Source organism: Macaca thibetana, chromosome 3 (genome assembly GCF_024542745.1).
Source record: "Macaca thibetana thibetana isolate TM-01 chromosome 3, ASM2454274v1, whole genome shotgun sequence".
Classification (NCBI taxonomy): Eukaryota; Metazoa; Chordata; class Mammalia; order Primates; family Cercopithecidae; genus Macaca; species Macaca thibetana.
Window position 1 is genome coordinate 47331844 of NC_065580.1, and position 12919 is coordinate 47344762.

The window sequence follows — 12919 nt, forward strand, 5'->3', positions numbered from 1 at the left end:
AACCTCAGGTGTACTGGGACTGGGTATATTTCTCCGTTGAACATCAAAGCAAAAAGTTTGTGCTTATAACCATATGTTAAGGATACCGATTTTTCTTTTTTCTTTTTGATATGGAGTCTCACTCTGTCGCCTGGGCTGAGTGCAGTGGCGCGGTTTCAGCTCACTGCAAGCTCCACCTCCTGGGTTCACGCCATTCTTCTGCCTCAACCTCAGCTGGGACTATAGGTGCCCGCCATCACGCCCAGCTAATTTTTTTTGTATTTTTAGTAGAGACGAGGTTTCATCGTGTTAGCCAGGATGGTCTCGATCTCCTGACCTCATGATCCGCCCACCTCAGCCTCCCAGAGTGCTGGGATTACTGGCATGATCTACCGTGCCCGGCCCAGATTTTTCTTCTTTACACTTAGAAGTCCAATGATCTTGCTAGATGCTAGGCAAGAACAACTTCCTTGCCTGATAGCCTTTTATTTTCTGATGATTCGGCTTCAGTTTCATATAGTAAAACTTGAGTAAAATACTTTGGAACATTAATGATGTCTTCAATTATCATTGATTTTTCCAGTGTCTATGGGAAATTGGCACATTATACCATCATTTGCAGGTGATGTTTATCTTTGATATGACTTTGTCTGATGATACCTGCCATTTAGGGGACTGAAGAAACCATAAGACTTCTCAATCTCATAGGTTTTTCTTATACTTAAATTTAATAGTAAGATTCACTGAAAGGTGCGTATGCATATATAAAATGCACACCCATGTAACAATGCCTGTTCATGGTAGAGCGGATTCCCATGAAATTGTGGTTTTGTTTCATTTTTGTTACCTTGAACTTCCACATTTAACCATCAACTTACCCTTGTTAATGTTTCCCTACCCCACAAGAAAACTATAATAGTGAGTTTCCCAGTAGATAACAATAATGAATATTTGTCTTTCAAAGTCTATATTTTTCTAATTAGTAAATATAATCTTTATTAGCAAGATAGCCAAGGTATGAAGTTGATCATGTATTTTGTTTTCTTTTGTTTTTTCATTTTACCTAGGTTGACATAAATACATCCTCCAATTCCAAATCCCATGAAGAGAACTGAGGCTTTATCATATCACACACTCATTGCACATGCATCTTAGAATTCTAAGGTCAAAGAAATTTTAAATATCAACAATTTATATATTGGTCCTCAGTTTATAGCAGCTCAGGGGGTGGCTTATCTTGCTTTAGCATAATGTTGTATTAAACATTAAGTGAACCAATTGGAAATATATTCAACTTTAAATATTTATCTTCTGGTTATAAAAATTAGCAGATTTTGAACAAATTGCAGAGCTCTAGAACTAACCACCAAATCCTTCCTTTTAAAATCTCCCCAGTGAGCTACCTGTGGCTGTTTTGGTCAGGCTTCTCCTGATTTCTCCAGCCCTGGAGATGACCCTTTCTCTGAATGTCTGTGGCACTCTGTTGGTTTCGCACAGCTTAGTACTGGGTTATAGACAATTTCACAGTCTGTAATTGTTTCTTTAGTGGCAGTCTTGTTACCCTTAAAGAGGGAATCTGTTTTCCATAGCTCTCCCATGCCCTCTAATACCTTAAACAGGGGAGAACAGAGAGAAGGCTAATAAGTACTCAATGTATTCTATTATTTTTTCCTATCCATTTTGTCTTTGGGCTCCATTTTTTCCTCTGTATTTTAAAAAGCATGACTTTCTTTTATGATAATCAAATATGGAATGTTGCCTATAATCCTAGCACTTGGGGAGGCCCAGACAGGAGAATAGCTTGAGGTCAGGAGTTCAAGACCATCCTGGTCAACATAGTGAGACCCCGTCTCACAAAAACTGAAAAACCATTTGGTTGGACACAGCAGCAGGCACCTGTAGACCCAGCCTCTTGGGAGGCTGAGGCAGGAGGATCACTTGAGCCCAGGAGTTCAAGGCTACAGTGAGCTGTGATCATGCCACTGCACTCCAGCCTGGGCAATAGAACAAGACCCTGTCTCGAAAACAGAAAAATATGGAATGTTATGTTTGTAGTAAATCATTCTGTTTTGTTTGGAAATTAACAAAAAACATTACAAAACATCAAGGTAATAGTATGTTTCTGTCTGAGTCATATGAATTCATTGATCTTTTGTGTATCAGTTTACAAAGGACCTGACTTCAGTGATAGATGCCTTCCCCTTTTTTTGACCCGTCATGTCTTTGTTTCAAATATGAATTATTTAATATTGCTCCAGATGCTTACTGAAGGTTTTATTTTATCTTAGTAGCTTTTTATTCTTGTATACTAAATGATTTTCACTAATATGAAGTTTTCACCTTGACTTTTTTTTTTTATCACTAGTGTTATTATTACAACAGTTCTGTACCTCTCAGATGCACTTCGTAAGAACTTCTTAAATGAAAACTTTGATTATAAGGTAAGCATTCATTTAGATGACTCTCCTGCTTGGGCTAGAAGAATCACATTGTATTATAGGAAATTACCTAACATTCTCTTGGGCCATGTTAGTTTTAACTATGAGTAATATTAGAACAGTTTTCATTTTATTTGTGAACAAATGAAGGCTATAATAATGCTTATCGACCTGGGAAATCATAGCGCTTAAAAGGAGATAGTTTTTTATTGTTACTATACATTTTAATTCTTGCTCTTTTCTGTATGATCCCTGTTTATGACAAAGGAGACTTAGAACATAGTGTTTTTTTACTTTTTAGAAATGGAGTTTATATGAAGAAAACATATACAAAGTAGACCCTTTAGTTTGTTATTTCTCTGTCTTCCCATTTTTTTAGAATGAATTAATGAAAAGAAAAAATGAAACATTGGTAAGGTTCTTTAAGGCAGAACCCTCTGTGTATCTATGATATAATGTGATATGCCTGGGTGCCTACAAATTATAAACAGCAAAGATGAGCAGTGCCTATCTTGGCTTTCTTCCTCAATGGTGGTTCTTTTGGGCATCTGTGTTCTTACTCTGTTCTTACATATTTCATATTAAACATTTTTATAAAATTTCCTTATTGGATAATAAGAAAATACAAAAAAGCACAAATACAATAAAAAAGGAATTTTAATAGTTACATAATATTTGTCTACATCATAGCTTATAATATATCAAAATTTCATATTTCATTCTTATAAATTACTCATTTTATGTACGTTCTTATAAAACTTGGCATATATCCCTAATTATTTCTTTGGTTCTTTTTTTGTTTCTGGTGTTTTTGTTTTTGTTTTTTGAGACAGAATCCTGCTCTGTTGCCCAGGCTGGAATGCAGTGGCGCGATCTCAGCTCACTGCCACCTCCACCTCCCAGGTTCAGGCGATTCTCTTGCCTCAGCCTCCAGAATAGCTGGGATTACAGGTGCACACCACTATGCCCGGCTAATTTTTTTTTTACTTTTAGTAGAGACAGGGTTTTGCCATGTTTGCCAGGCTGGCCTTGAACTCCTGACCTCAGGTAATCTGCCTGCCTCAGCCTCCCAAAGTGCTGGGATTACAGGCATGAGCCACCGCACCCAGCCCTTAATTATTTCTTTAGACAAATCTTTATTAGTGGAATTGTTGAGTGAAAGGTTGTACCAATTACATTTGATTGCCCCTTTTCCTGCAGCTACACCAACACTAGAAGAGATTTTTTTTCTGACAGATAAAGAAAAAATCCTGTTTGCTTTAATTTACATTTCTCACTAGTTATTACTTGTTGACTAGTTACTAGTTACTGATCAAATTTCATATTTTTGTGAATTGTTCTTGACTTTGTGTGTGTGTGTGTGTGTGTGTGTGTGTTTGTGTGTTTTAGAAAGAATCTCTCTCTGTCACCCAGGCTGGAGTGCAGTGGCACAATCTTGGCTCACTGCAGCCTCCGCCACCAAAGTTGAAGCAATTCTTTGGCCTCAACCCACCGGGTAGCTGGGACTACAGAAGCATACCACCAGGCCTGGCTACTTTTTGTATTTTTAGTGTAGGCAGGGTTTCACCATATTGGCCAGGCTGGTCTCGAGCTCCTGACCTTGTGATCCGCCCACCTTGGCCTCCCAAAGTGCTGGGATTACAGGCGTGAGCCACTCACTGCACCTGGCTTGTTCTTGACTTTTATTCATTATTTTACTTAGGGTTTCATTATATTCTTTTTTATTTGTAAGAGCTCTTTATATATAACAGACACTGATTCTGTGTCATATGTCTCCTGGTTTGTTATTTGTCTTTAATTTTATGTGGTGTCAGTGGAGAAGTGTGTTCCTTCCATTATGTCCCTTTTTTTTTTTTTTTTTTTTTTTTTTTTTTTTTTGCTAAGTTTATTTCAGGAAACTTTATTCAGATCTCTTTCTGATTCTGTTTTTTGGTATAAGAAAACTTAAAAGATTTGCCTGGGCAGGGAATTTTTATATAATGTCTGAATTTAAAGCAATTAGCATATCTGAAGAAGTGTATGCATTTTTTACAAGTTCTACGCTAAAAGGAGTTCCAAAAATGAACTCACACAGGAATAAAGAAATCCATCTTATACTTCATCTTCTTGGAGATACTCAGACATATTACAAGAGAAGTCACACATCTACCTTTTAGCATATACCAAAAAGCTCATGAAACCTGGAATACAGCTTTGGAGCAATATACACCTAGATAATAATAGTACTTATTTATTTAGTTACTTCTTTGTTTTAGAAAATTTCAAGCATATGTACAATTAGAGAAAATAGTATAATGAACCCCCATGCTGTACCCATATCCGGCTTCATCTATTATCAACTCATGGTCAGTCTTACTTCAACTATACCCTCAACCACTTTTGAAGCAAATCCAAAATACTATGTCACTTCACCTGTCAATATGCTTGTAACACCATAGTATTGAAATATCTTGTTCTTGTTTTAGATCTGGGATTCCTACTTTTACCTCGCAGTCATTTTTATAAACCAGTTGTGTCTGCAGTTGGAGATGTTCACACCTTCCAAGAAGAAAAAGGTGTTAGAAAAGTAAGTATCAATGTATAATCAGGTGAGAAATGTTACCTCTTAAAGAATATTTAGTTCAAATGATTCATAAATTAGAATGCCCATAACTGGAAATCACACAGTGAAGAACCGGTGACCAGGGGGTCAAGAAGCAGTCTTTTCTTGACGTCTTAATGTTTCAAACATGTTTACACATTGTTTTGACCTGGCTCTTTCAGGATTCAAAATGTCTATAGATGCAAAAAATTGTGAAATAGATCTGTTTTACTAAAAGGTTTACATGAGGATTTGACTTAGAGGCATCGTGACATATATATTAAACATCTTTAATTTAAAACTCCTTGCCTTTTAATTCGGAATGATAGATTGTATCCTAAAGACACACAAATACTCCTTTGTTCTGGAGGCATTGTATCAGGTTTGGTTTTTTGTTCTATTTCAGGTATGGTGACATGCGGGTAACAATGGGTTGTGAAATTTTCAGCATGTGGCAAAACCTAGGTAAGTGAGGAAAAGAGAAGCCACATCTACTGTACAGTTCCTCGCTGTACCTTGAAGTGTACAAATGAAGAAAGGCAATTTACCAGTGACACCATTTGAAACCCAATGTCTAAATCAATAAACATCTATAGAAAATAATTGACACTTTGGCATTGAATAAGGTTACAACAAATTCTTTAAATTGGTCTCTAAGAAAAGTCACCTTACCTTTGTGTGTTTCATTATTAATTAATGATAAATTTTATAATCTAGCATTGCTCCAACATTACACATATTTCCAGCGGTGAGGTAACCTTTCAGAATTTGGAACTGTAACAACTCAAAATTTCTAGAACTCTGAATTGAAGCTATGAATCATAATAAATTTAGGTTAAACTTCATGAAACATTGACTTGAACGTCACTACTCTTAAAAACTTGAAAACATTGTCCTATATCATAAGGAGTATAGCCAAAGAATTTTAAAAGCATCTGCAGTTGCTAAGAAACTGTTAGATCCAATTTTGTTAATCTGCCATAGCAGATAGAGTGTATTATCCCAGAAAATTGATGGCACAGATCTGGTCACATAGAAAACAATAATATTTGGAAAACAAATTGTTTTAAAATTCATTGGCATAAGGTCCCTTTCTAGAGATTTGTAACTTATTTCGTTTGGTATATTAACTATGCAAGTTTTTAGTATTCATTTACTATTACTGCATCTTAATGCTCCTCTTTTATTTATTAAAGAGATTGACCTATTTGAGTTGAATATGTAATGACCTGAAAGTATCTTTTCTCTTGGGCTCATCCAAGCACAACTTGGAGATGGAAGGATTTATTTTCTGTGAATGAAAATAGAACCATTATTGTTTTACTTCCACTCATGTTACAGACTGATTTTTGAGCAGAATCATTACAGGGTGATTTTTTTTAATAGGGTATGTTTATTCCTCAAATATACATAACAACTTGAGGGACTTTGGTATATATAATTAAGCCCAGTGTTCAATGCTTGCTGGTGATTTCAGGAAAAGGAAAAAAAAAAAAATGAAGCCAGGAGCAATGACCCGACCCATGCCTGTAATCCCAGCACTTTGGGAGGCTGGAGCAGGCAGATCAGTTGAGGTCAGGAGTTTGAGACTAGCCTGGCCAACATGGTGAAACACTGTCTTTAATAAAAATACAAAAATTAGCCAGGTGTGGTGGTGGGCACCTGTAATCTCAGCTACTTGGGAGGTTGAGGCAGGAGAATCACTTGAACCTGGGAGGTGGAGGTTGCAGTGAACCAAGACTGCACCACTGCACTCCAGCCTGAGCGACAGAGTGAGACTGACAAAAAAATAAAAGAGTTATCATCTTGAAAACAACCTTCAACTATGTAAGGCCAGCCAGAAGATATCATGGTCTGTCTTTAGTTGCAGCTCAAAAATAGTTTTCTTATTTGGAGACTGCTCTTCTTAGTCTTCAGTTTTTTCAGGTTTCATTCATTCTTTGTGTCCTTATTGTTTCTAAAGAAGATCAAGGCCCTTGTAGTGTCCGTATTGCATTCGACATTAATTTAGCAAGATGTTTTTGAGAGAATGCTGCATTGAATCTGTTTGAATGCACTTGTGATTGTGTAAGCTCTTTTCTGGGCTCAAATTATGAGAGCAGGACAGATTCTGTTGAGTTACAAGAATGTTAAAAAGCATGGCCAGTTCCTGTTCCAGATGCATCTCAGCATTGCCATCGATGGTTATTTCCACATAAACCTGTATCCAAACCATAATAGCTATGCATTTAGTCCCATGACCCTCAGGCTGCTAAGGAAAGCTGTCACATGTAATCTCCCTAAACGTGTCACTGTATACTTCATAAACTTTTATCCTCTCTTTTGTCTTTCTTCTAAAATGAAAGTATTTCTGCCTCCCTGGTTTTTATGTTAAATTACTTCTCTGTTTTTCTCAGAGATCTAGAGAATATGGAAAATTTCTGGAGCATATCAATCTCTATAATGCAGTATTTTGTTATAATGTAGCATCAGCATCCTTAGAAGCTTGTAAGAAATGCAAAATCTCTCACTCCACCTTAGACCTACTGAAACACCATCTCTGGAATTGGGGCACAGCAGTCTGTTTTAGCAAGTTCTCCAAGTGATTCTTATGTACTTAGCTAAAAACTGAAAAGCACTGCTTTAGTTTATCCTCTTTCTTTGTTGTTACAGCCCTAAAGACTTAGCTCTAGCACAATCTTAAGACTCTTTTAGAAAGGCTCCTCCTTTATACTCAACTTACAGATTCCCAGCATGACATGGTTCAAGCGTAGGGTCAGTGTAAATTTTCATTTCATTCCTTGGTTACTGCATTATTTCCCAAGAGTTGTGTCTAGACTTTTAAAGACTTCCCAAATATTAGGTGAATTTTAAGGTTTGTTGCTGTTGTGCAATAGCTAGAATTGGAAAATATTCGGAAATGTTAAAGCCTCCCTTCCAATATATATTTTTATAAAATGAGGAGAAGAATAAGTATTCAGAGTGATATGTGGATACCCCTTATAGGCCTTACATCAGCTTGTTACTTAGGAATATCAAAATACATTAGTTATCATTTGGTTTACTTATAAATATGTCATGTTGAGAATTTGAATACTATAAGTGAATTTATTCAGGTAATTATAAACTTTCTATGTTTTAATGTAACAGTCCAATAAATTCAATTTGACTAAGTTTATGAAGCACTGGATATATGCAAGTATTTTGGAGGACGTAAGAAAAAATGGTCCACACCTATTAAAATCTTAGTTTTAAAATCTTATATTTTAAAATTTTGTCCAGTTTAGTTGGAACTATGAGAAAGCCTGACAAAGACAACATCATCATGTTTTAGTAAAGCTAGTAAGCTTTTATGATTTCATATATCAAGATCCTCAATATTTTTAATAGATACAAAATGTACTAACTTTTAGAAAATAAGATGAAGGGAGGAAATGCCCAAGGTCACTTAATGTACTTTTATCCACTTGAAACTATGTAGTTGGTCTAATTTAGAAATACACATTTTACTGGATAATACTTTTAAATCAGATTTGGTCATTGATGTTTACCTCTGAAGTGTTGAAATTCTTCCATATGCTGGAAACATGTTGTTTTTTTCCATTCTACTGAGGACAGGGAGGGGAAAGACACATGTAATTCAGTGACTTGTCTGCTTTTAAACTTAAAGCTGTAGGATTTTAAAATCTGATCATTATATCCCTTAGCAACCTGTGAGCAATTTTTCAACCCTCTGAGACCTAGAACTGCTTACGTTTAGTGTTATTTTTAACCATAAATCATCTGACTAATAGACATTTAGTTGTGTGTGCTTGACATATTTTATAATTCTAAAATTATGTAACAACTTATCTGTAGTATTAAATGTGCTTTTATAATGATTATTTACATAAAGACAGTTTAACCTTTGTTCTGAATAAGTAAATATTTGGATCCTTTAGTATATTTAGTTCACACAACTGGAGGAAGCGAGTTCTAACTTCTCTTCTGCTGTCCCCTCAGTCTTGGAGTTTTTGCAAGCAGAGCCATGAGCACCCATTTTTACGTCTACCAGAATGAATCCATGGCTCTGCTAGTTTGTGCTTCAGCCCTAGTTCTATGAAGTCTGTTGGGAACATAGAAATAAAATCAAAAGGTTTTGTTGTCTAAAGACAACAAATAGTCCTCCACAGGTCAACGAGGCAGGGCTTCTCTTCTTCCCTTGTGAGACAGCAGTGGATCCTGGGGACAGAAAGGCTTTAAGCTCTTGCCAGGAACCTTAAGTCATGCTGCCTGTCTCCAGTGCATACAGAGCACTGAACACATCATCCTGCTCATATAATTAATATTTAGTTTTAAAGTATTTTTTAATTGTGGTAAAATACACAAAACATGTACATCTTGGCTGGGTGCAGTGGCTTACACCTGTAATCCCAGCATTTTGGGAGGGTGAGGTGGGTGGATCACATGAGGTCAGGAGTTCGAGACCAGCCTGGCAAACATGGCAAAAACCCATCTCTGCTAAAAATATAAAAATATAAAAATTAGCTGGGTATGGTAGCATATGCCTGTAATCCTAGCTACTCGGGAGGCTGAGGCAGGAGAATCGCTTGAATCTGGAAGGCAGAGGTTGCATTGAGCCAGGATTGTGCCATTGCACTCCAGCATGGGGGACAGAGCAAGACTCCGTCTCAAAAAAAATAAAAATAAATAAAAATAAATGTACATTCTAACTACACAGGGCACAGCTCAGTGATACTAAGTATATTCATACTTCAATGCAACCATCACCACCATCCATCTCTAGAACTCTTTTCATCTTGTAAAGCTGAAATTCTATACCCAATAAACAATAACTTCTCATTCCCCTGTCTCCCCAGCCCCTGGTACTAACATTCTACTTTCTGTCTCTATGAATTTAACTACTGTAGGTACTTCACATAAGTGGAATCATACAGAATTTATCTTTTTGTAACTGGCTTATTTTGCTTAACAGATTGTCCTCAAGATTCATTCATGTTGTAATGTATCAAAATTTTCCTTTTTAAGGCCGAATAATATTCTATTGTATGCATATACCACATTTGCTTTATTCATTCATTCCTCAGTGGACATTTGGGTTGCTTCTGCCTTTTGTCTGTTGTGAATAGTGCTGCTATGAACGTGGGCATATAAAATATCTCTGAGATCTGGCTTTCAGTTCTTTTCGGTATATAGCCAGAAGTGGAATTGCTGGATCATATGGTAATTCTATTGTTAATTTTTTGAGGAGCTGTTCTCCACAGCTGCTGTAACATTTTACATTCTCACCAACGGAGCACACACATTCTAGTTTCTCCATTTTCTCTCCAGCATTTGTTATTTCCTGGTTTTTTGACAGGAGTCATCCTCATGGGTATGAGGTGGTATCTCATTTGCAGTTTTGGTCAAATAATGTATTTTTGGAGCATCAAAGCCAGCTAGTGATAAGTAAACACCTTTTCTTAAATATGGTATTCCTCAGCGTTTTCATTTTCTAAGTTGAAGGACTAAAAAATGTTCTGTCAAGAGCCGTGGTGGAGGAAGGCATATATTTTCCCCCGAAACTTTACCCATCTCTACCCCTACTTGCAAGAACAGAGAAAAAGATTAGTCTTTACTACTGTGTTCCAGCATTGGCTTTTATCTTTCTTCAAGGTTAAGTTTTTCTTTCTATTTTTAGATGAACTAACATTCTTACTAAATATAAAGTGAGCTCTTTGTTCCACATTTGCAAACATAGCGTCTTGTAACTGCTGTAGGAAAAAAAAAATCAGTACTTCCCTAGCAGGCTGTTCTGTGTGCTTAAATATAAAACTCCAGCAGCCCAAGTAGCAGGTGCCCTAAATACTTCAAAATAAGACCATGTGGCCGACAATTAGAGATAGAGAAAGTATACTAAATCTATGGTTTAAAAAGAAGTCATTTAAATGAAGTTTATTTTGCTGTTGCTGTACATAGCTCAAAATTGCTTTGCTGGTTCTGCAGGAATTAAATTTTCTGTGGTTGGAGAGCCTGTTCAGGTTTGCAGATTCCGTGTTCCCAAAGTATGTTTTCAGCAAATAAGCTATTCTCATGCATTCCTGCACAGTGACTTAAATGTAGGTGTGGCTTCTCTGACCTTACTGTCAATGGAAAAATCAGGCTACAGAATGTAGTATATGGACTTTGAATTGTGATTGAAAGAAACCAGCTATACATGACATGTTTTAAGACCATCAGAGGAAATTTTAATATAGGCTGGGTTTTAAATTAATTTAAGGAATTATTATTTGTCTTTGTTAGGTGTGATAAAGGCATTCTAATTCTATATTTGTAAAATGTCCTATCTGTTAAAGATGCTTACTGATGTGTGTACAAGTAGACTGATACAATGTCTCAGGCCTGCTTTAAAGTACTCTAGAAAAAGAAATAGTTGAGGTATTAGGTAAAATGGGAAGGACAAGAGTCTTGATAATTATTGAAGCTAGGTGATGGATGTATGGAGTTTTATTTTTTTTTTAATTTTTTTTTTTTTTTTTTTTACTATTTTCTGTGATTTTGTGTGCATTTGAAATTTTTCATATTAAAAAAATTTAAAGAAGAAGATTTGTTTGTAAAATATCATAAGTGGAAGAGATTTTTTTGATGAGATTCAAAAGTACTCAAGCAAGTGCATGCTAATATGGTCTTCATTAGAGAGGCCAAGGGATGCCAGGCTCTGGAAAGACTAAAGACCAAGATAGTAACATAGAAGCTCTGAATCTCATCTACAAACTCAGGCATGGGAGAACTACTTGGGCTGGCAGGAAATTCAGTTTCATTTTGTATTCCCTCTCTCTTCCATCCTTCTTTTTTCACACACACCCAAAAGCTGTGCAAAGGTTTATTAGACAGAGTCAAGGCAGCAGAGAGAGCATAGCTGGGGCTCTGCTGGGGTGCAGCCTCTGTGACTGGGCTTTGAGCCCCAGCAGCCATCTCCTGGAGCAGGGTTGTGGAACAAATGCAAGACCTGTGAATCTCAGAATTTGTGAGCCTTTGCCCTAACAGAAATTTTCTTCCCCCTTTTTTCTTTCCCCCCACTCAATTTCCAGAACATCTTGATAAGCTGTTTAGTGGGTTTAGGCTTTTTAAAATGACAATAAGAGTGATTGAGTTCAGGTTGCATGGGTTTTCTACCCTGACAAAAATAACTGAGGGAAGGAATTGCAAATGCTAGCTGCTAGTTACTGGCTGGAATTGTGTATGTTGATAGAATGAGGAAAATATAGGGAGAGCTATGAATTTATATTTCAGTGAGTTTGTCAGTCTTGATAGTATTTATTCTGGCTGGGCACGGTGGCTCATGTCTGTAATCCCAGCACTTTGGGAGGCCAAGGCGGGCAGATCACAAGGTCAGGAGATCAAGACCATCTTGGCTAACATGGTGAAACCCCATCTCTACTAAAAATACAAAAGAAAAAAGAAAAAAAAATTAGCCAGGTGTGGTGGTGGGCGCCTGTAGTCCCAGCTACTCAGGAAGCTGAGGCAGGAGAATGGCATGAACCCAGGAGGCGGAGCTTGCAGTGAGCTGAGATCGCGCCACTGCACTCCAGCCTGGGCAAAAGAGCAAGACTCTGTCTTAAAAAAAAAAAAAAAAAAAAAATGGATTCTATTGGGCAGTAAACATACAATTAGATTAATAAAAAAGTTTCTTTTGAGGTGTTCCTGCTCTGATGAAAACTAAGCAGTCCTTTGGGAAAGACAAAGGAATATCTAGGTCAAAAATAAAGGTAGGAATGCAAAAGGAGTTATGAGCCACGTTTCTTCCTCACACGTAATGGATATGAATAAGTAATTTAGAGATAGTGATGATACGGCTCTGATGAATGGAAGAACACCAGGGTTTTTGGTCTTCCACTGATTTAGGTAAAAGGACACACACACACGTGGAGTGGTTTTAAGGAGCGAAAAGTTTAATAGGCAA

The 12919-nt window shown here is 36.7% G+C and overlaps 1 protein-coding gene across 6 annotated transcripts in view; it reads left to right on the forward strand.

Annotated features, from left to right (window-relative positions):
• The window catches only part of DOCK4 (dedicator of cytokinesis 4), a 475353-nt gene that overhangs the window by 384790 nt on the left and 77644 nt on the right, over positions 1-12919 (forward strand). For all 6 annotated transcript variants that reach the window (XM_050782626.1, XM_050782628.1, XM_050782623.1 and 3 more), the window contains exons 28-30: positions 2345-2420; positions 4883-4983; positions 5405-5463. In XM_050782626.1, the coding sequence (XP_050638583.1) occupies positions 2345-2420; positions 4883-4983; positions 5405-5463 (236 nt within the window). The remainder of the gene's footprint in view (positions 1-2344; positions 2421-4882; positions 4984-5404; positions 5464-12919) is intronic.